This window comes from Rhamphochromis longiceps, linkage group LG3 (assembly GCF_057381845.1).
Source record: "Rhamphochromis longiceps isolate RC_006_pf linkage group LG3, R_longiceps_female_GT1.1, whole genome shotgun sequence".
In the NCBI taxonomy this organism is placed as follows: domain Eukaryota; kingdom Metazoa; phylum Chordata; class Actinopteri; order Cichliformes; family Cichlidae; genus Rhamphochromis; species Rhamphochromis longiceps.
The window spans coordinates 54,484,483-54,507,930 of NC_140559.1; the positions used below are offsets into that span (position 1 = coordinate 54,484,483).

The 23,448-nt window shown below is 43.4% G+C and overlaps 1 protein-coding gene across 3 annotated transcripts in view; it reads right to left on the minus strand.

Moving 5' to 3' along the window:
* serpinh2 (serine (or cysteine) peptidase inhibitor, clade H, member 2) overlaps nt 1-15,314 on the minus strand; it is a 22,722-nt gene extending 7,408 nt beyond the window's left edge. The window contains exons 1-5 of one of the 3 annotated variants that reach the window (XM_085402494.1): nt 15,203-15,314; nt 14,664-14,886; nt 13,368-14,018; nt 8,415-8,507; nt 7,581-7,813 (exon numbers count right to left, since the gene is read on the minus strand). In XM_085402494.1, coding sequence (XP_085258620.1) covers nt 7,581-7,813; nt 8,415-8,507; nt 13,368-14,016 — 975 coding nt within the window. In that variant the 5' untranslated portion in view covers nt 14,017-14,018; nt 14,664-14,886; nt 15,203-15,314. Of the gene's footprint in view, nt 1-7,580; nt 7,814-8,414; nt 8,508-13,367; nt 14,024-14,663; nt 14,972-15,202 lie in introns of those variants that run through there. The other 2 variants (XM_085402492.1, XM_085402493.1) reach the window with 2 other exon arrangements.
* Between the last annotated feature and the right edge of the window lie 8,134 nt (nt 15,315-23,448).

Consider the following 23,448-nt stretch of genomic DNA (forward strand, 5'->3'; position numbering starts at 1 on the left):
CACAAGCAATCTTTGGCATTTTTCCACCGTAATCACCGAAATAATTCATCAGTTACTAAAACACTAACTTCTGTCAGTCAACTATGCATTAGTGTGTTATTTCATTTCTATTTTAATGCTCCTCATTATCTTTTCACATTGCCTTTTACACTTTCTCCCACACTATAGCAATGATTCCACTTTCCCATACATTTTAAGTGAGTGGAATTGTTAAAAGCACATGCTACATGAACACTGTTAGCTGGAGTGCTTTTTTTTTTTTTTTCACATCATCCTCCTCACTCTGCTTTTGTTTCCTTCTTGGCTCAGCTCTATATATAGCTCTATATTAAAAGGCAACAAAGCGAATAAATAAATAAAAACTAAAAGAATTTCTAATTTTCTATCATCTTATACTGTTACAGTACAGTGGCTCCATGTGGTTAACACTTTCTCCACACACCTGAAACGTCTGTGGTTGCACACCAGGAGGGCACACAGACTCACAAGCTAGTAAACTACTAGCTGTTCCTGTAAAAGCGAAGCTTGTGTTAAGAAGGGCAATGGGCATAAAATCTGTGCCAAATCACATGCAGATCCATCTACTATGGCAACCTTGGGAAATAAAGGACCAGCGTTGGTGCTGATTTCCCAGATTTTGCCACCTTAAGTAACTCCAGACACGTTCTGCCTAATTCAGTGCTGCCCTAAACATCCCCACGTGGGTGGTTTGAAGTGTGCAGTGTGCGGCACTGGCATCATCGCAGCACCATTTCATGGACACATGTGATGCAGGCTTTAAAGAAAGCCTTTTCTTTTTCACACATTATCGGCTCTCGAGGCTTCAAAGCCTCACCATCGCTTTATTAAGGTCTCATCAGCATCACTCCTACTGGTATCTTATTTACATGGGCTTTTACCTCTTCTACACAGTCAATGTGCTCTGTGTCTCATTCACACAGACACATGAGTAGCACTTTATTCTATGAGACCATTTTACTGGAGAAGAGAAAAAAAAAAAAAAAAGGAAAATAAAGCCTTAGCTTTCAGCGAGATGTTTAACTAATGGCCATGAAACACATCTGATTAATTCATATGATGCAGGGCTATGGTAGCTGTGCTAAAACAGCTGCCCCTTGACACTGTATACTGCAGAGTGCGCTCTTGTAAATATTTGATGGCCTTTTGACCTCATTATCCATGACTGAGTGAGCTCTCTGGTGAACACTCATATGTCTTAGTCACCAATCGGAGATATAGCCACCGAGGAGCTCAAGTTTGGCCATTAGTGAGTGTGCGTGCATGTGTGTGGCCTGGTCAGCAGTGGATCAGAGAGAAAAGGAATGAGTGTGGTTTATTCTGTGACCTCTGGGCAAGGCTTGTTAAGAGGGTTCTCCGTCTCTGGCTGCAGACCCCGTCACACTCCTATTCTTCACCGGAGAAAAACGCCACCACCGACAAGACAGAAAGGAAGAGAAATGCCACACTTTGCTGCTCTGTATGGGTCTTCGTGTGCTTCCCACCTCGTCCCCAAGCAATCATTGACCCCTCTCGTTCTCTCCCACCTCTCCTGCTCACTTTCCCAGCCAGTGTCACTAGGGCTGGGCCATATCATAAAGTTCACGGTAATACCGGTATAATTTTGGGCAACGATAGAAAAATGAAATATCGCGATAGAATAGGGGTAAAACGCGCATGCGCAGTGCCTTTTTGCTGAGCACACGTCGGAAAAAGCATGGCGGCGAAAGCAAATCGTTGAATGAACCAGATGAACCAGAATCAGTTTGTAAAAATGCTGCAACTTCAGTGGTGGAACTGGTTTAGCTTTCGTCCGTCAGACACACAACAAAGCACTATTTTTGGTAGAGCATGCTAGCGGGCCGTCGTTATTACCATGTTTTTTGGAAAATACGGCACACTTAAAATCAATCCTTTGATTTTTCTGAAACTCGACAGTGTCCCTTATAACCCCATGTGCCTTATGTATGAATTCTTGTTGTGTTTACTGACCTCGAACCGATTTTATGTACACGGTGCTCGAAAATCGGTCAAATGTTTTAGTACGACTTTGCTAAGCTACGAACCCGCACCGCTTGATGGATTGTCGGAGCGTTGCGGCTATTGTAGGCAGGAGCCTCGCGGAGTGATACGTACTGTGCTTCAACATAGTATTACGGTATTGTGTGTGTATAACCTCTTTAAGTTTTGTGGATATTATACATCGTTATGCTGAGGATTAGGGATGGGTATCGTTTAGGTTTTATCTGATACCGGTGCCAAATCGGTACTTTTGAAACGGTGCTCAAACCGGTGCTTAAAGAATGGAGAACACAAACTTTGTCCAAAAACCTCTCATGTTTAGCTGTTTTTTTTGTAAAAAGATAACAATGTTAGCCTTTTCTGCAGCTATGTGGCATATATGGCATCACTCTTGGCTGGAAGCAGTGCTTAAACAATGGAAAAAACACAAACTTAAAACCTCTCATGTTTAACTGTTTCCCACTTTTTCTTTGGTCATTTTAGCCCTTTTGGCCAGGGTGAAGGGAGTATCTGCCATCAAACAAGAGGACAGCCGCATGTAGCTATGATGATGTTTACTAGTTCACCTTACATGCATTAATGTAATAACGTGGTTAGCCTACTCAACGTAAATTACACACGAACAACATGAAGCTACTCACGCAGAGAAGAACAGCTGCTGCTGCTGCATCATCATCCTCATCATTTCTGCTACACTGGCAGGGCTAGGGGCCAGGACTCTATTCTTCGGGTTTTTGGGGGATGTTGCTCCGGGTCCGATAACAGGCACCACACCCGCAGTAGATGTGCACGGTGTGAGGTCTCGCAGCAAGCTATCAAATACGGCGCATTTCTCGGCTTTTAAAAAAAACGCTATGCGTCGCCAGGTGTTTCGTCGGATTTGAGGTGTTACCTCCTTTGACAGTATCACAGTATCAGCTTAAAGCACTTGTTGCAGGCTGCTGAGTTTGCATATTTTGCTGTGAAGTACAGCCAGACTTTTGACCGCTTCGCCTTGGACATTTTTAATCTGTAGCTCTGCTCTAACAGAACGTACGTACCTGGCCCCGCCTACTATCCTCGGAAACGTAAAATGATTGGCTAGAAGTGTATCACAGCTCAGGAAAAAAAAGCACCGAAATAAAGCACCGAAATGTGCGCTGCTTTTCGGTCTGGTTACTACCGTTTATGTCAGAACCGACACCGGTACCCATCCCTACTGAGGATATGTCGGCCAATTTCCATTGGAAATGCCTTTTGGTTAAACTGTCAGCAAGGAATTTGCATTTGCACTGTTAAAGTTTTATATAACTTTAACGCACATAAAAAACAGCTGTTTGTTTAAGTGAAAATACATTGATGTTTTTTTTTTTGCACTAATAAAGTTGTGGAGTTGTAAAGTATTTTGTCTAGTGTCAATTATATCGTCAGTTATATCGTTATCGCGAATTTTCAAATGTATATCGTGATAAATATTTTTGGTCATATCGCCCTGCCCTAAGTGTCACTCCCATTTAGGTCAGCGGAGCCAAGGTTCAGTCGCTTAGCGATGGTTTACAAGAGGCACATGTTTGACCTACAAAAAGGATTTAGATCCCTGTGACTGATACGACGGGGAGGACTGGGGTGAAGGAGCGAACGATGCCTTTGGATGTGGCAAATCCGCTCAACATGAGTCAGAGGTGTGCGATTTTGTTTGTGCTCATTTGCTACGCACACAAGATGAAAGTCTTAGACAGACACACACACACACACACACACACACACTGCTAAGATCATCGTTTTTTCCAAATGCTGCCCTCTAATCTAAGGATTCCATGGCCATCCGTGGCACTGACAGACAAAGTGGTAAACAGCATTAACGCACGGTGATGAGCAATTATTTGGCTGACCCAATTGGAAAAATGATTGTCAGTGAAGACACGGAACTGTCGCTGGCCAGAGGGTTTGGGAAGACAGACGCAATGAGATCAGAGTGGGTAGAGGGTTTTGTTTGGAGCTTGAGTCCTTTCGCAATGATTTCTCAAATGCGCTTATTTTTCTTGAGAGAGCAAACGGAGGAAGACAACTCATCACGAGTCAAACGGGGCCAAAACGTGCTCACCCATAATTAGGTTGCATAATGAGAACACTGTACAGCTACTTTTAGTTATTTAAGACCATTAAAGGTTTTCTGTTTTTTCTGTCCGTAAAACTGCCTCGGAGAGACAAAGGAGGGTCTGTGCAACAGGATGCTTTCTGCTCTTTCTCTGGCAAAGTCATAGGCGTGTCAGAAGCCATTTCAAGCTTTAGTTCTAGATTACATCCTCCTCCCGAGAGTCTCCTGACAATGTTAATGTCAAAAGCTTGTTCTCCGGGGCGCAGCTAGCAGAATAACATGGTAGCACAGCTCTACAGAGATGTTTGCTAAAGTAAAACGAGGGCAAAGTGGATTTCATCAGTCCATGATGAGGTTACAGCATACATATGGATAGGACGTCGGCAAAGGTTGCAGTCGGTGTCCACTGCCCTGGGGAAATGGGTTTTACTGGGATGCTTCTGCTTCTGTCAGGTTAAACTAACCTCCCCCCGTTACTACTTCTCTCTAGCTCATCCACAACTGTTGTGTTATCAACTGGTCTCTGGGTGTAGTCAGATTGAAGACTAAGCAATTTTTCAAAGTAGAACAAGTCACTGAAAAGATGCAAGAGGAATGAAGAAAAAAATAATTTAAGTAATAAAAGTTTGAAATGGTAAAAAAAGCAACCTCCAGAAAAAATGGTGCCAGAAGCTGCAGTTCCTCTAACGGCCACTTGAGAGTAAACTCCATAAACCGATGTTACCGATGCTAGAAATCCACTACTGAGCTAAATCTAGGAACATTTTAATGGCTATCAAGGATCTTAAATGCCATTCCTTTCTTTACTCTCCTTATTCTTGCTTTGCTGCATGCATACCTAGATCTCTGTTAGGAAATTCCTTTATCCTACATCTCTTGCAAAGGTGCAAAGATTCTTGTAGCAGCCTGTCATTCTGAGCCAGCGCTCAGCATAGCTGTTCTGGTTTCAATGGCAAACTTCTTCTTTGAAAGGCTCCATCAGTTGTCAATAATAATAACAACGTAGTATTAGTAATAACAGAGCACAATTAAACTGGCTGTTTGTCACAGGCTACTTCCTGTGCTTTGCTCAAGATACTTGGAATTAGCAATCTCAGCCATGTTCCTCTATTTGTTTTTTCAACAGTTTACTTGGAGCCACAAAGGAAAATCTGAGTTTGATTTTTTTATAATTACAAGATGCCACATGGAACATCACATGGAAGAACAGTATTTCACAAAGAGAAGTGAAAAGTTAACCTATAGAACTGTGACTGCAACTAATGTCAATTCCATAAACCTGACCAGAAAACTTTCCTTCCACTTTCACCCCCTCAGCAGGAATTTCCTGAAGGTGAAAGGCCCGTGTGATTCTAGCAGCTTGTATGTTTCTGTGTCCCTGTTAGACACCTCTCGGCCTGGTAAAATACGTGCTCTTCCACCAGCCCGACAACTCAAGCCTCCCAGTCAGCAGCCTCCAGTTTGGCCTGGATGAACCTTAACAACCCTAATGCACTCACATTAGCATCAGCTGCCACTAAGCTGCTTTCTGTCCGCTTGGCTGTCCTATTCACTTCTCAGTACCTCAGACCAGCTACCTGCTGGCCCTGGGAGTAGCAGGAGCAGAGATCCACATTACCAGCTGGGCTGTGGCATAACCTTTGTGCTCTTGCAAAATAAGGCCTGTGGGAGGCACCGGGACCCCACAGAGGAGGTACAGGTCATGGTCATCTTCAGGCCCCTCTTAGCCTCCGAGCAGGAAGGTTTGGGTGCCCAGGTTTGATACACCTGGGCACCCTTCACCTCAAGAGTGAGAAGAGAATAGTGGAAAGGACTGACATTTGAACTCACCTTAGCCAACGTCTGCACTGAGGCTTCAATTACAGCCAGTACTAAAAAAGAATAAACAAAAGCAGTCGAAGAAGGAGGCACAAAACTAAGTAAGACACAGTGGTCACGTTACGAATGGAAGGAGAAAGTAAAAGAAGGAAAATAGAAGCGAGAAACACGACACAGCATAGAGGAAGAGCAGGAAGACCAAAGGATGGGGTGGGAGGGGGTGCCAATATGTGTGAGAAAAGGGTAGACAGATAAGAAGAGTGCAAGACAGGAAAAGCAGCCGGCCAAGACAGAGGCAGGGAATAATGAAGAGATGCGGAAAATCCAGAGAAGGATAAAGCAGGCAAAGAAACAATGAGAATGATGACTGCATTGCTGGGTGAAATGAGAAAGCGTATCAGGTGGAGTGAAAAATGATGCAGTGCGCAGATACAGGGAATGAATGGAAGAAGAAACTAGAATTGAAGCTGCACGCAGGGATCCACTCTGTCAAATTCAACTAGGGTTTGAAACAGCTGCACAGCTCCCACTTCACCGCACTTTAAACTTACTTAAAAAACAACTTGGTCTACTGGTCTGCGTATAAATGCAAAAAAAGAAAGAAAAAAGAATAAAAAAGGAAAACAGCATCGTGACCATAGAAGCTAGAGGAGATTGTGACCCAAGAAATTTGGGCAAAGTTATACCTAAAGACAGCGGTGCCTCCAGAATTACTTTCATAGGGGTGGCCTCTAAATATACTGGGCTGGCACATCAAAAACAGTGATCTATCCAGGGATTGGCACCAGCTTTACCTTTACCTTTTTTTAATTATTACCAACGTAGGACAGGCATCCTCCTTGGTGGCGCCCCGGTCTAAAGAACGTAACACTTGAAAATGCCAGTTCACTAATCATCATCAGCACATCTTCTTCATTCACCCCCTCAATGCATTAGTGTCCATTACAGCAGGGCCACAGATTCCTTCAGCAACAATCTATGGACGGAGGTTGGAGGGTTCTAGCTCCTAACTTTGTAACCAGTTAACATTAGCAAAACTACCAGACCTAAAAATGACTAATATTAGCAGCGGCAGCATCAGCAGCCTTCTTTTCTTGTAGGTTAACATCAACATGCTTGTATTGTATGTGGTTACACACAGCTCCAGTAGGCATTTCCTGTCTCGGCTGTTCATTTTCTAGATCAAAACACTGCCCGGCTATAATGACACAGGATGTCATTCTTCCTACTTCAAGCCTTGCTACCTCGGTAGCCAACGGTAATTAACAATCCATAGCAACGATGACATCACTCGACAACAGCTTTAATTATGAGGTTTTTTTAAATAATGAATAAAATAAACAAAACACAAGTAATGCATAAAAATACAGTTGTGAAATATTAGGAAAATAAGGGAAAAAAAACTATCCAAGCCTACTGATGTCTCTTTAACACATGGAAACAGTACAAGGTGTAACCAGGACTCCTACATGCGTTTCCAAGAAGTAAGATTAACTCAACCTTCTATTTAAGCACTTCAGAGCCATACTTATGCCATACTGCATTAGCAGGACCCGTTTGAGACTTATATGACAATGAAAGGCAGTATGAGCTGAATTTAAAGGACCTGACTCACAGCAAGAATCTTTTTATGCCACTGTACTAAAACAAACTTTGCTGAACTAACCTGCAGACTGAGCGTGCTAGTGATGTTTGCCTTGGGCAGAGAGATGGCCACACTGGTTACACTGGCCTTCTCCAGCCACTTGGACAGCAGCTCCAGGGTCAGCAGCTTTTCCAACTTAGCCAGATTTTCGACATGAAAGGGCAGCAGGAGCACGACGCTGGCCCTGCCTCCCCACAGAGGCGCCTCTAGAACTTGCACCATGTTGTCAGTGTCTTCATGAAAGCGGTACAAACCTGTAGCAGGGGGACAGCAGGGGGCAGGCAAAGAGTTGAGCAAAGATCAGAGAGTCAAGGAGAGAAGCAGTGCTGTGAAGTAACGTTTTCTTTTTTAGCAGTAGTTTAATGCAGAAGTTCTCTTGGAAGTTGGTTCAGAGCTGCACTTTCAGCCGTGTCGCTGCAGTCGTTTGGCGCCACCTCCCTCTATCACCGAGTGAACTCGCAGAGGGAATGCTGGAGTTAGTTTCGCTTCATACATAAAGGAAATGCAAGCTGCGACAGGCCGACAACAAGCCAGCCGTAACACAATTCTCACTCGTGAGTTGAAAGTGACATTATAGATGAGATTAAAAGAAATATACATCCGGTCTACGTCTCTTAACTGTTATCCTAGAAGAAACTCACCCTGCCTTGTTGCTGTTTTAAGACAATGCATAAAATATGGAAAATGTGCTAAATAAATCATTAGGGACACACTGATAAATTAGAGCGAGGCATATTGGACCTCACAAATATTCACGTCCCTTTTAGAGCTGGATTCCTTCTCGCTGCATTTATTCCCTGGCAGGAATAGAGCAGTGACAGACTGCGTACAGCTTTTTATTATTATTTTTTTTACCTGCTCTGTGCATCATCACCACTTTGGTGTATTTCTTTCCCAGGAAGGTACGACGATCTGTGCTTTCCTCGCTGAAATCTCTCTCCCACAGCCCTGAGCAAAGAGAAAGAAAAAGCAGTTTTAAATACAGCATGCTTCATATAGATGGACTGCATGGGGAGGGAGAGGATAAAAACAAAATCAATGAAACGGGAGAAAAAGTGAACAATAGGTTAAACAATGCCATGTTCATAAAACACATATACAGCGACACTGGCTGGCACTGCTCATGAATCATCTGTGTGTACTGCCCATTAAAAAATGTATACCCTCCTGAAAGCTGCTGAGGCAGAGTGCTGTACTGCAGCAGTTATGAAGACCTTAAGGCTACTGACCCCTATTCAATGTTCAACACATCCCCACTTGGCCCTGCTAACCTCCTGACAGCTGTCAATTTAAGAGGAGCTAAGAGTGGAGGAATTACCGTTGTAATAACCTCACAACACACTCTGAAAGCTGCTGGTCCATTCAATAGGGCAGGGGACATTGGATGGGGCGTAGAGGTCGGCAGATTATGACTTGTACCCATCGCGCTCTTTGTGAATGACACCTGAGGCCGGCTAGGGCTATAACTAATGATGATTCTCATTATCGATAAATCATTTGAAAAGGTCAGCGCTCTCGTCACACAAAGCTAAGGTTCAAGGAGGCCAAAAACTATGAAATGCCTCAATTGGCAATGTGAAAGCCTGCAGACTGATTGCTTGGTTTTTATTATTAAGCACCTCTATTAAGAACTGTGCACAGACTCGTCTTTTGTCTGCGCTGTTTTTAATTCCTCTGAAGAAAAACAGACCAAGTTCTCAGAGCACAAGGTGACACCTACAAGCACAGGAACTTTAAGGAGAGATCAATACAAGACACAGTGCCCCATAATTTACCTTAAGACAAAAAGATATACCTCACATGCCATAAGTTGTGAAGACAGATGACAGGGGAAAATAAATCATGCTCAGCCTGATTTAGTCAAAACACTCCTCCACACTGCTAAGATAAGTATACACTGTACTGGGTTTCACTAACAAAACAAGACACAAGGAAACTGCTTCTGCTCAATTTTGTGCAATTTTGTTCTCATTTTCCCAAGAAACTTGCAGATATGTGTATTTGACAAAAACAAACTACAGTTACATGTGACTAACACACCCAACCAATAAGCCTGCACTCTGGTTTCTGATCATACAGTCATGCACCTTTGCCAGTTAAGCTTAACTGGTTGACATCCTGACACGTCACCGTCCTTAAATACGGTGACATCAACTCCAGCTGCCTGACACGGTGGCGGCTGAAACAGGTAGTGCTATCCCACAATTCACAAGGACGCCAATCTGCTCACTAAAACGATCAGCAAAACTGCCAAAGTGCCAGATGTACAGATTTATCAGTGCATTTTACATGATATGGTCTCAGCAGTCTGTAACAGGCTGTGTTACAGCTACATGTCAACCATCAACATCAGTCTGTTCCAGTAAAAGCATTTGAACTTAGAACATGGGTTTAGATATACGTGTGTAATAAAAATAAGAAATCACATGTTGAGTATTTCAGCATCTGCTGCCCATTTTGGAGAAATTACTTTTTCCTTACAGAAATATCAACACCGTCAACAATTATCTTCTATTCTAAAGACCTTTGTGAGCCTCTCACCTTTTCACCAGCAGCAGGTCAAAATAACAGTGCTGTTTGGTACTAAAGTGTAGCGGAAAAGCTAACAAATTAACCAAGATGAAGCCAGATAAGCAACATAGCATCGTCACTGCGTTACCTCACTGGTAGGGAACACTTATATACACAAGACATATTCAGCCATCATCTATTCATCCACTGGTTTAAAGTCCATTATCTGCAAATCTCTTCTCTAATCACAAGAAAACAAAACAAAAAAAAACACTCACTTCATTACCAAAGTGTTACAAAGAAACACCGACTCACTTATGTATGAGGATCACAGAGTTGGTTGGCTGAAACTTATTCTGGAAAAGTAAAATAAGTAAATAATCATAAAAGCAACAAACACCATTATGGTAAACCTCAAAGATGTTTGGCTCCATTTATCTCCAGACTAGAAAGTTACAGAGACGAGGAAGACTGTTTTCACACACTGTTAGGCCTCGTTACACTTTGTCTACATTTGGAGTTTCTTTAAACTGTTTAACTTATTATTAAATTCCACACTTATTCTTTTTTTTTTTATTAATAGCTGCCTGACTAATTGTTTCAACACCATGGGTGGCATCTCCAAAAGCCAACCAGACTCGAATGGAGCGCAGCCAAACACAAATCGCAGCAGAAAAGACGTGTGATTGTCCCTCCCGGGCATGCTAGCACACATCACAGGCATTCAGTCCGCTTCCTGGGAAACACGCTTTGGAATTCCAAAGCGGCCGGCTGAAGGTTACCTGAAGCGGCAACCGTGTTGTTGAAATGATGTCACGACGATGAACAATTTTCTCCACGGTACACACGTGTAAAAACAAGCACGGGGGGGTTAATGACCTGCTGACCTCCAAACAGACCTGCACAGCAGCAGCAGAGCGACGGCTTTAAACCTGAACCTTTTAATAGCTGTCAGCAACAAACAGCGAGACGACTGCGCGGCGCTCACACAGCTACCGAGTCGTCCTGTTAACTTAAAGCGTAACCCAGTGGAGAATCGATGCGGGCTCGCGGCTCGGTCTCTTCCCTCATCGACTCGTGATGGCGTGCAGTTGTGCTGTTTCAGAAGCTGTTATTAGAGTTTAAATAAGCTGGGGCTTCATGTGCCGCCTCTCCTTTTTCAGTCCCCCAGTGCTGTCGCATTATCTTGTATAAGTTTCACTCCACTGTTTTTTTCCCAGTATTATTTTCCTCTGCTGTCACTGGTGTTTGTCTAAAGCAAAACAAAGCATGAATTAATTAACCAGAGTGGACTGGAACTCCCAAAGGCAGACCCTTTTACAATCCCCTCCACCATGACAGTCCATCTCTTTCACTCTCAGCAGGCCAACCTCTCCCGCTTTACTTTTCTCAGTTTCCTCCAATCACTCCCATCTCTTTGCTTTTCTTCTGCCCCTTTCCACCCAGAAATCTCCCCTTTTTATTCATTTAATTTTACCCTTTCTTTCTCCCCCCCTCTCTTTGGCCCTCTTTGCTTTTCGCATCTCTCCGCTATAAACATGTTCCGCTACTAATTGGCCCTGACCTTCCTTTTCTTTGAAAGCTCTGTACAGACCGAGGGAGGAGCGACAGCAAAGAGCTTTTTTCCTTTTTTTTTTTAAATTCTTCCTTCAATAATTAACTGAAGGGAGGGAGAAGGGAAACAAACAAAAGCGGGGAGGGGGGGGACGGACGGATGGAGATGCCTACTCAGTGCCATCTAAAATAAAATAACACCCGAGACCTCTGAAAACATCCCATTAATAACACATCATCAACTGCTTTAAGTCCTTGGAATCCCAAACATAACGAAAAAAACAAAAGTTGGAACAAAAGCAGGAGCTGCTGGTTTGAGAAAGGAGCAAACTATCGACCACGCTGAAAATTATAAATCAAAACTAAAGGAATCCAATTTTCCGTAATCTAATTTGCAGCTGCAATCTGCTGCATAATCTAATTTGTATATTTGCTCCACGAAATTAATGAACCAACCAATGAGGGTGGGCTCGCAGAAAAAAACAAAAAACAAAACTAATTTTGTAATGAAGTCAAAAAACATCAAACAAAGAGAATTAATTAAATTGCTTATCAATGTATAGTCTGTCAGGGAGTGTTATTTCTGAAGGGTTGTCTATCTTTGCCAGAACCCTGTTTTCACTTCAGGAGCCTTGCCTTCTATTTTTTTCTACCTAATAAAAAGAAAAAAAAAAGCAGTACCTGCAGGAGGAAGGAGAAGGAACAGAAGCAGATAGACACCGATAAGGAGGATGTGAACAGGAGACATGTGGGAAGGAGAGGGAGAGGAGACAGGGGTAGATTAGACATGTGATAGAGAGTGACAAAAGCACAAAAACAGAGACCAACGCTGCAAAAAAAAGGAACAAGCGAGACAGAAGGATATATTTAACACATCATCATCATCATCTTTTGTGGAGACCGCAAACAAAAAAAAAATGAGAATCTACGTCAGCAGGCATTCAAAATGTTGGCTGTGCTCTGAGACACGAAGGAGGAGATGGTAGATTCAATTCCACAATCACACAAAAAAAGGAAAAGAAATGAGAAAAAGGAAAATAAGTCATTTCCTTGACTCATGATAAGTGCGGATGAACAAATATTGCCGACCCTCGAAAATAAAATGCGATATTTATTGGCACATTTAGCGTGCCATAATGAACCTCAGATAAGGATTTAGATGGATATGTTTTTGGGATGCAACTGTTAAATCACAGATGGAGCTTCTAACCGACTGCGTCCGTGCAGAAATATTGACTGCTTTCCACCACTGCAGCCTGTCACAAAGAGCAGAGCCGAGCCAAGCTGTGCCGCCGCAGACTTGGAGCGCTCCGAGCACAGATGTTAGGCATGACATCGAGGGAGAGAGAGTCTGGACACTTGTTACTCAATTATTTAAGATGACACATCACCCCCCAATGGAAGATGAATAAGCTCTCAGTGATAGACCCCAGAATCATCCTTTATCTGCTGTGTCCACCAGCTGGAGTCCAAAGCATGCACGCGCACACACACCCATGGAGATGCAGGGTGCACACAGGTGGGATTGCTGGCACGCGCCACAGAGCGAGCAAAGACTTGTGCGGACTGTCTGTGCTGTGTGATCACTAAAAATGGCGCACGCCATACTCTCATCTAAAACGGGAAAAGACATCAAGCTTTTTCGCTCCCACAGTTTTAAAAGCAAAATTGGATGCTCACTGTTATCTAATATTTCAGTAACCCTGCACTAATTTAATTTACAATAATGTTGTTTCTACACACCTTTTAAACGCACTGCATTCGCCAGGATCAAAGCTCCAGCCCTGGCCTTGATTTCGGCCTCCAAAGGAGCGCCTTCCAGTCCACTAAGGCCGGCCTTAGCCCAGTCCTGAAGCTGCTTCAGGTCAGCCTTGGAGTCTCCTTTCCCCAGATTCTGATGCTGCACTCTGAACCTAGCCTGACTCTGCTTCACAAAGGCCTGGTCGACTGGAGAGACCTGCTTGGAAAACACAGCTGAGGATGCGTGCAGGTGAAAGCTGGTTCCGTTGGCTTCACTGAAGCTCTTCAACGCCTCGGCAAGACGTTCGGGAACCTGCGTCCCCGCCTTGTCGGGGGACGGTGGGTTGAGGATACCTTGGACCTGGCTGGAGGTGTTACCGACTGAAGCTTCCCCCAGTGCTCCGAGAGAGGAGGCCACCAGCAGAGGAGAGAAGATGACATTTACGGAGCTCGAGTCGGAGCGGAGGGCCTGGTAGAGCCGCAGACCTAGGGTCCAGCTCGGGTCACCCTGAGGTGGAGGAGGCAGTGGCGGCGGACGAGATACTGGACCGGCCGGGGCATCGGCACTCTTCTTGGATGAATTATTGATGCTCCCTTGCACCAGGAGAACTGGCAGAGAAATTAGGAGACAGAAAGGGAGCCTGGGCAGCATGGCTGTTCTGGAACAGAGAGCACGGGAAGGAGAGTCAGTATGAGGATTTGCTCACACGAGATAATCTGTCTGTGTATACATAACAGCAAGAGGAATGAGGAGAATGCACCCCTCTCATTCTCAAGGCAAGCAAAGCCCCCCTCCACAACTATTCATTGCGCATATTTTGACCTGATTTTTAATAGTGTAATACTCATACTGCAACACTCATAGTTGAGATAAAGCAATATAAACACAGCCTGAGGGCTCCTTTTTTCCTGTAAAAGTGTCATTTGTGTAAACTGCTCCTACAGAGCCACAGCAGTGAGAACTTGATTTTCTAAATTCCTCCCCACTTGGATCCACGGTTATTATCTCACCCGCTGCGCGAAAGAAGCAACGTGCGACAATTAACGCTGATGAAGTTTTCAGGCTGGGACCGAACAAACGAATGAGAGGGGGAAATGTGCGTTTTCAATCTTTCCTTTAAAAGAAAAAAAGAAAAAGGCAAAAACTTCGACTCCTTACTTTTGCCGAAATTCAACAGAAGTGACGGCAAACATCTGTCGTCTACTTCAGCTTATACTCTCTCAAAATTAACCAAAAATGTAAAAAGTCTGGAAGACAGGGAAAGAGAGAAAAATGTCGTGTTCGTTTCATTAATTTACCGTTAATTAATTCACGTGTGTCCCTGTCGTTTTTGCGCCGTGGTCCTGGCTGTGAGCTCCGGAGGAGGTGCTGCTGCTGCTGGAGCTCAGACGTAGCAGAGGAAGCTTACCGTCCCCGCTAACTTCAGCTCCCGGTTAGCTTTCTGCTCTTCCCGAAACTTCCAGGCTTCCACGAGGAGCTGCCACCGTGAGCTTATTTAGCTTTGGGCTGTTTAGGTGCGGGCTCCATGTTAAACAAGCATTTTAAAAAAAAAGAAAGAAATTTAGTTAACAACCTAAAATAGGGCACACTTAGCACACAGTGTGAAAAAGAACTATAACGCTGTTTTCCAATGCAGTTCTATGAATGACATGTAATCCAGTCTGAACTCAGTTTTACTATATATGACAGGTAAATATGCAGCTAATGGTATAAAAACGTTTTAAACCCATTAAACCCTGCCACTTTGTGTCAGTCCTGCTATTCAACTCCCCCCCCCACATTTATACTTTACAAAACCATAATTAAATATGGCTAAGTCATTGTTGGGATGGGATACCTTTCAGCGGTTCCCTATGGGCTTTTCAGGGATTATGTGGATGCAGTGTTGGTCTTGGTACAGGTTTTCAAAATGGACAAAAATCCACCGGTTGCAGCAAATGAGGCGTTTCTCCATTCTAAAGAAACCCTTGTGGGTTTGCCGGGATAATAAACTCTCTTGTTCTGGACTCAGTGGGGGTTGTAGTTCCCAAAGGCACTCAAGCGGGGTCGCTAATGGTCTTCTCATCGCTCCAGCTCAGTGACCCCGTGAGAGGCTGCCTCATGTGGTCCAGGGCCTCCCAAACTTGACACCCAGGCCTCCCATTGCGCAGGACATAGACCACAGCGCTGGCAGTCAGATTTTTTTTTTATTTGGTCAATTTAAAGATGTTTTTTCTTTTTTTAAACTTGTGATTATGTCCTAAATCTGACTTTATCTTGACATGTTGATTACGGAGAGCATTTTATTTTCTTTATAAGTTCAAGTGCTTTAAGTTGAGTTTCCAGGGAAGCCCCCCTACACACATACACACACACACACCTCACTTTTCAGTAGCCTACTATGAAGGAAAACTAGGGCACACTATGAAAGGCTGTATTACAGCTGACCCTTCCGAATGTCCTCATTCTGTAGTCTCCTCATTTCGCCTCCTTAAATTGTACCTGCCCTCCATCTACAATACTACAAGGAGTGGAGAGCAGATAACTTGTAAACAGTGCTTTGGCACAGGGATTATTGCCCAAAGTTAAGGATGGAGAATGACCATATAGGGTCCTAATCAATAAATATAGAGATAGACTAAGGAGGCTAGAGGAGGATCAGAGAGGGATATGGAGGAAGATAACTGCTTGAGACCACCAATGCTTAGCAATCAGGCCGAACATGACAGCTTGTAGACCCAACCAATTATTTACCCCAGCCAAATCAATAGAGCTCTCTCCGAAAGATAGCCATCAGCACCACTATCTGGAACACATTCGCAGCAGAAAGTACAAGCACACACTGAGCACTCTGCTCGCTGCCACTCTCGCTCTCTGTCTCTTTTGAAAACGCACACACGCACTTCCCTCAGAGACACTTAGTTATCAGGCTTCCTTAGAAATAAGACACCAATCAAATAATTATTGAGCATCCTCAGTGAAAACAGAAAGAGAAAAACAGCAACATATCAAACTACATCTGCAGCTAACAAGAAGGTGCATTGGAGGTGCAATGTATGTGCATTTGCACAAACGTCCAGTGAAGCTCCCTCGACGGCCTTGGGATGCACGGTGGTGGTGATGAGTCGACCGGTGCAACCACAAAGGTCGTAACCCTGCCAGTGGCGTCACCACCCATCCCTTGAGACCTCCCAGGGTCGCACCACAGTCAGTCTTTGCAGTAATGAGCAGCGACTTGCGTTACGGTGCGAGTGATTCATAGAAACTAGGGCTTGCACCTTCAGTTAAACGAGTCCCCGGGGATAATGCTTTGGAATGCGATAAGCTGCTCAGTCAGGACATTAACTGCGATGTGGCTGAACACCTTCCCCTTTACCCGCCTCCAAAAGGCCCACCTCCATGCTGCCCTGCTTGCCCTCACCTATCCGCACCTTGTCCAAGTCCTGAGCCCCGATTCAGTTTCCCAGCTTCAGATGTCAGCGTCTCTAGCAGAAAATGTAGCAATATGCTTAACACATTATCCATTTGTGCTGCTGTTAGACCTGGCTCAAGGGCTCAGCTACAGAAGCTGCACCTTGCAATGAAAGCACTTACGGTCACTGCCAACTGGCCTCGAGCTATCCACTCACCCCACGCGCAGTTCTTGCTCTCATCTTTTTCTTGTGTTTCTCCTCAGCCCCCCCTTTGCAGTTTCACACATATTGTAACATTTATATTATTTTACTACTGATGATAAAAAAAAAAACTCCATTAAAAATTGACAACATAGAATAGTATTAAATGGAAAGGACATAAATTATTGATCAAAAAGCTTCAGTCAGAGTATTTGCCCTGATCCCTGCTTTTATAAACACACCTTTTCATAACATACCAAACAACTCTAAATGCACTGTTTTCTGCTTTGGGTGTTATCAGTGCAGGTCTGGATTGTAATGGTTTGAGGCATGTCATTTTTAATTTCTCTGAGCTGACTTGTGTTGCACATAAGTTTTTTAAATATTTGTATAGCATCAGTTCGCCCATACTGTCACACAGTATGGAACTATTAAAGAACAACACGGTATACAAAATGAATGTAAATCTAGGTCGGCCTATATTTAATTTTTATAGAGTATTACAACACGTTTTGTTTTTACATTGCTTATATTTCATCAACATAATGTCAGAGGTGTTTTCTTGGATTTAGGTCTGGCGAGTGTGGGAAGTCAGTCAGTGTTATCGGTTACTTCATCCTACAGGAACTGTCTGCATACTCTCACCACATGTGGCTGTGCTTTGTTGTTAGAACCCAGGACCCACTGCACCAGCGTAGGGTCCAAGGATTTCATCCTGATACCTAATGGCAGTCAGGACGCTGTTGCCCAGCTAGTAAAGGTCTGTGGATCTCTCCATAGATATGTCGTCCCAGATCATCAGTGACCAACCATGAAGACTGGTCATGCTGAGCAATGTAACTTGCTCTCATCTGTGAAAACTCAGGGCACCAGTGGTGGACCTGCCAATTCTGGTATTCTATGGCAAATGCCAATCAGGCTACATAGTGCCAGGCAGTGAGGACAGGGCCCAATAGAGCTTCTGATTGGTCATTATTGCTGGAGGTCATTATGTAGCTTTGGCAGTGCTTATCCTGTTTCTTATTGCACAAAGGAGCAGATATTGGTCCTGTTGATGGGTTAAGGATCTCCAGCTCTACTAGAGTAACTACCTGTCTCCTGGAATCTCCTGCATGCTCTGGAAATTTTGCTGGGAGACCGAGCAAACCTGGCAAAGGCACATATTGATGTACCATCCTGGATGTGTTGGACCTGTGCAAGCTCTGCAGGGTGGTGAGTGGTGACACTGACACTAGCCAAATGCAACACTAGTGAAAAAAAATGTCAGTGACCTCCACCTGTAAAACTATTCCTGTTTTGGGGGTTGTCTCATTGCTGCCCCTCTAGTGCGCCTGAGGTTAATTTCATCTCAACAGCAAAGCAGCTGAAACTGATTAACAACCTCCTCTGCTGCTTAACTGACCAGATCAATATCCCAGAGGTTTAACTGACTTGGTGCTAAACTCTGATTAAAAAGTGTTCCTTTCATTTTTTGAGGAAGTGTATTCTACATCAATTCCACGTTATGTTTCACCTGCTCAGCTTCCTTGCGCTACGTTTTGACTTCCTATTGTGCTTTTTGCTTTACCTCCAATGAGGGTTGGATTGGAGACGAGCACATCGACACATAAAGAAAACTGCAACCATTTTACTATTTCGCCAAAACTCAAAAACTCTTTCCTTATGAATATGTGAAAATGTCCTCCCACCTCCACCTTCCCTGCAACATTTGCCACCTCCTCTTACTCAGTGTCAACCCATTTCCCCTCCGCTTCTCACCTCCTCTCATTTCATTCACTCCTACTCAATTCCCATCTCTCCTCTCCTCCGTCTGAATATCACCCCATGCTTCCATGTCTCACATATTTTGGAGTCTGTACAGAACAAACAGCATGTAACATGTGAGCCCCAGTTTTTCAGCTCTGGCCTGCCTGTCTGTCATCAGGTCTGGCCTGTTTCAGCCAATAGAGAGTTGGTTCAGACCCCGTCTGGACAGACCCATGGGATGCTGTTGGTTTCCATCAAGTTCCATTGTGGTCTTTTAAAATTAGGGGCTCTTTCTTAATGTCTGGCTGAGCTGCTAAGCTGCAATTATGATTTGTACTGAAGCGCTGCTTTAACCCCAGCTTCATCCTGGTTTGGGAATCTGGTGCCAAACCTTCTCTGTGAATTAAACCGAAACACATAACGAGCATATTTAAAAGTCACCAAGATGTTGGCTTTTGCATTTTTAGTATGAGTGGCTTCTAATCTTTGGGATTGCTCATTACTCGGTGTAATAGGTCGTAAACGGCCAAGGAGGAGATGGAAGAAACACAAGCAAATGCACAAATATGAAGCTGTAACTTCTGAAAAGATGTTTAGGTTTGCTTCACTGAGTATCTAAAAATACACATTTTCGATGGGGGTTTGGGGAGTGGGATATGTCAGTGTCCCCCCCCCCCCCCCAACTGGGATGTTCTCCCTCCCCGTTATGGATCTAGGTCAAAACTTTATAAGGCAACAGGAGGTATGGGTGGGCAGATGGAAAGAGAAATATGTGTATTTAATCAATGGAGGGGAACGAGAGGGGCCAGCAGAGGAAAGGTGAGGAGGGCCAGCGGTATTCGGGGTCAGGTTCAACATGTTGAAAAGTGTCAAAATTACAGACGCATCTGGTGTTCATCTTTAAGGTTTTCAATAATCCTTAAAGGTTTCCTGCAACCATGTGAACGCCTGCTAATGCAAAATAGGAGGTTTGATGTTTGACTTTTTTGGGGGGGTTTGTGAGAAAACAGTTCAGAAATTTATATAAAATACTAGAACTTTGGTGAAATGCTGGGAAGTACAAAAGCAAGAGCGAGCAAATCATCTCCGCTGGCACACAGCTACACGGCAACAAAGGCAAATAAGTGGCTTTTAATGTGCTCAGTGAGTCAGACAAGAGAAGCAAATGCCAAGCACCCACAAGAGTACACAGCTGCTTCAAGCAAGTGTTGACAACTATCTTTATTGGAATTAAATATTACTCTGAGCCCCACCCCAAAGTAACCGGCACACCTGTGACTCAGATCACTCAGACTCCGACTCCGTGACACCAAATCAACACGTCCGCTTTTCTTTTTTTTCCACACTTAAGACACCCAAACCTAATCTGCCACACAAACACAACCCCAAGCCTGTCAGAAGTGTGGACGCACACACTAAAAAGACAGATATGTTGACTCCCCCACCCCACCAGCCCTCACCACACACACACAAGCTCATAAACACACACGCACACACACATGCTGCTTATATCCTCTGGCTGTGAGTTTGCCAGGAGCCAGCTGGTACTGTCATGTCTGATAGGCTGGAACAGAGACAGAGACGGAGACGAGGCCGGGAGAGAAAAGAAGGAAGGAGGGAGGCAAGCTGGGAAAAACGTCTACAGCAGAATGTATTAGTAAGACCCTGTCTGTCTGGATGAGTGTGTTGCTGATTTGAGGAAGACTGTATCAAAGCCTGGCAACTCATTACACTGTCTCATTTGGGTCCGTGGGGAGTATCTCCTATCCCTCCATCCCAGTCGTCAGCAGAGCATTTGTCTCATTCTCCTCCTTTCTTAAATGACCTGCACTTTCTGTGCCCCCCTCCTTCCCTCCACCCAGTCGTTATTTTACATAATTCGCTAATTTTTATGCAAATAAATATTAGCGCGACGGCGATGAATGGTGCGCTGACAACCAGCATTAGTGAGAGAAAGTGTTTTTGTAGCAGTTCATGTAAGAAATGTTGTTTTTAATAAAAGGGAAGCGAGTCTGATTTTCGCTGCCCTGCAAGACAAAACATAATTAAAATGTTGTTGATCAAGACGAATCACTCAATTATTCTGCGATGTTCATTCTGGTTCAGAAAAAAACGCTCATAGTTGTAATAGACAACAAAGCTGAGAAGACAAAACCCTACCTCAGTATTTATCTATGTCTGCATTTGCGTCTGGATCGGGCTGTTCTTGCATTTAATCTAAAAATGTGGAGTTGTGTTTGGGAGAGTTAATGGCCACATTCACCGAAGCCAGGAAAGGTCATAGACTTCTTAATGTAAAACCAATTGTCCATTAAAGACAAATCGCCCTTTAGATCCAAAGTCAGTACAACTGTCCTGCTTCAAAGTTTGTGTGTTTTCTTGAAGATCCCGGATGATTTAATGTTCTGCGGTGATGTTGTTGTTAATATTATTATGCCTAACAAGCTTATTCTTTAACTTGGCTCTGTATAGGAAGTCAAAAAGAAACCGCTTCACCCATCATTAAGCCAAAAAATAACTCCATAACTCCTACACACAGCTAAAAACGACACATGCTCTGCTGTGTTTTTGTAATGAAGATCAAACAACCAAAATCTAACTGTTTCTGAAATGAATCTGGGTCCAATTTGTTCAATTTTCTCATCGTTCCCAGAATGAAAAGTTTTAGGTATTTCTGTAAAAGCGTTTAATTAAATAACACTAAACGCCTCCAGCTGTGCTAGAAGCTCTGCAAACCGATGCGCAGACACAGCGGCGCTTCAATCTAAATCCTGATGTTTCGGCAGGTGCAATGTTTTCATGTTTGCCACATTCACTTAAAGCGTGTGAGATTTAGAAAAGTGCTAAACCAGTCTGTTTACCATTCATCTGGATGTAGCCGTTTCTGTGGGAGACTATAAATGCTACACCCACATGAACAGAATCAGCTTTCAGGGATTTCCTTACCTGGATGATTGAGCACGCATCAAGACAAAAATAACTGCTGAAGGAAAAAAAAAAAAAGAGGATACCTGAATTGACTTGATGATAAAAGTATGCATATCCCCAGAGCACTTACAGTTCACCTTGAGAAAAATGTGTCTGTAACAGCTGCCTCAGCATCCAGGAGTCCAGACAATCACTCAGCACAAACAGCAAACCCATCTGCTTGGCGACTCATTGAAAGTTGAGACAAAGTTAACTAATTTGAGGGCCAACCTGCTGCTTTAGGTCTCCCAAATCAAACGCAGCACCATTGACTGTTAAAAAAGCTCCAGATTCTTTCAAATCCTATAAGATTTTCTCTGATTTCTCTGGTATTACTATCAGCCAGCGGCGGCTATAATAAGAGGTGTTAAGAATGGTAAAAGTTAAAAGCTAGTAAATGGGTTGGTTATGGGACACCTGAAGACACTACACCCTGTCCTGGCTGATGCAATTATTAGTTTAGTATCATCCTGAGAACCAGCATATTTATTTGTGTCTTCTGTAATGGACATTTGTTTTCAGTCTATATCTTTTGCTTTATTTAAGCTAGTCCTGTTTTACTAAATAGACGACATCCTTTCTGTTGATATGCCAATGGAACAATCTAGTTCGATGGGACGAGTCCTTTTTTCTTGGTTCTCAGGGGAATATAAAGGCACAGAAGTACAGGTATCTTCTAGAAAAGAAAAAGAAAAAAAAAGGATTAATTTGTTCCTAATAACTGAAGGTCAGCATGTAGGTACGGCACCTATGTTCACACAGCTGTCAATTGCCCTGACACAACAGGAAGGAAACACTGAAAACGGAGAAAACTGCAGACAGAAATTTGTGAGATGACAACATCCACAACATCGCTACATGAGTTGATCATTTTACGATAAAAAAGCAAAGACCCTAACCTTGCTGACATGCATTATTGTGCAAAAGTCTTGAGCCACCCCTTATATCTTTATATTTTACTTCTGAGGAGCCAGACGTTACCTGGTTTTGAGTTCTCCAGGATTTCTGAAGGGCTTTCAAATTTTTTTGAAGCACTTTTTGATTGCTAAGCCACTTAACACTGACATATGAATCCTTCAGGCATGAAAAAGGCAACTAACTCAAGTGATGAACTCATGTTGTGTCTCCCATGTGACAGGCAACTTATCAGTGAGCAAAATATAGATTATATCTTTATGCCCTTAAAGTGTGTTGGAAAAAATCAATCATTTGTAGCAATAGTTGGCCTTAAATTGATCAGGAGTGAGGTAGAACAGTGAGTGTCTACAGCCCTCTGTAAAAATGGTGGAGACTCTGTCATGGTTTGGGGATGCATTTCAGCCAGTGGTGTTAGAATTATGAATGCAGAATGTAAAGTCGGATTTTGATTCACAACGCAATAACGTTTGATTGGCAAAAGCTTCATTTTTCAGCTTGCCATCCATCCCAAAACACATTACCAGTGCAGTAAAAACAGATCTGGTTAGAGAAACACACAGTGGATCACAATCAGTCATGTATTGGCCTCCACAGAGCCTGTATATCAACATTACTGAAACAGTGTGGGATCATTTTGACACAGAACACAACAAAAGACAACTAACATCCAAAAAGAAGAGATTTGATGTCCTTCAAGAAGCCTGGAGAACTATTCCTGAAAACTACTTTAAAAAATTACATGAAAGCTTATCTAAGAGAGTTCAGACTGTTTTGAAGAATAAAGGTGGTCATGCCAAATATTAAACTCTAAGCTCACTGGAAATACACAAACTATACTATATACCAACATATTTATGTT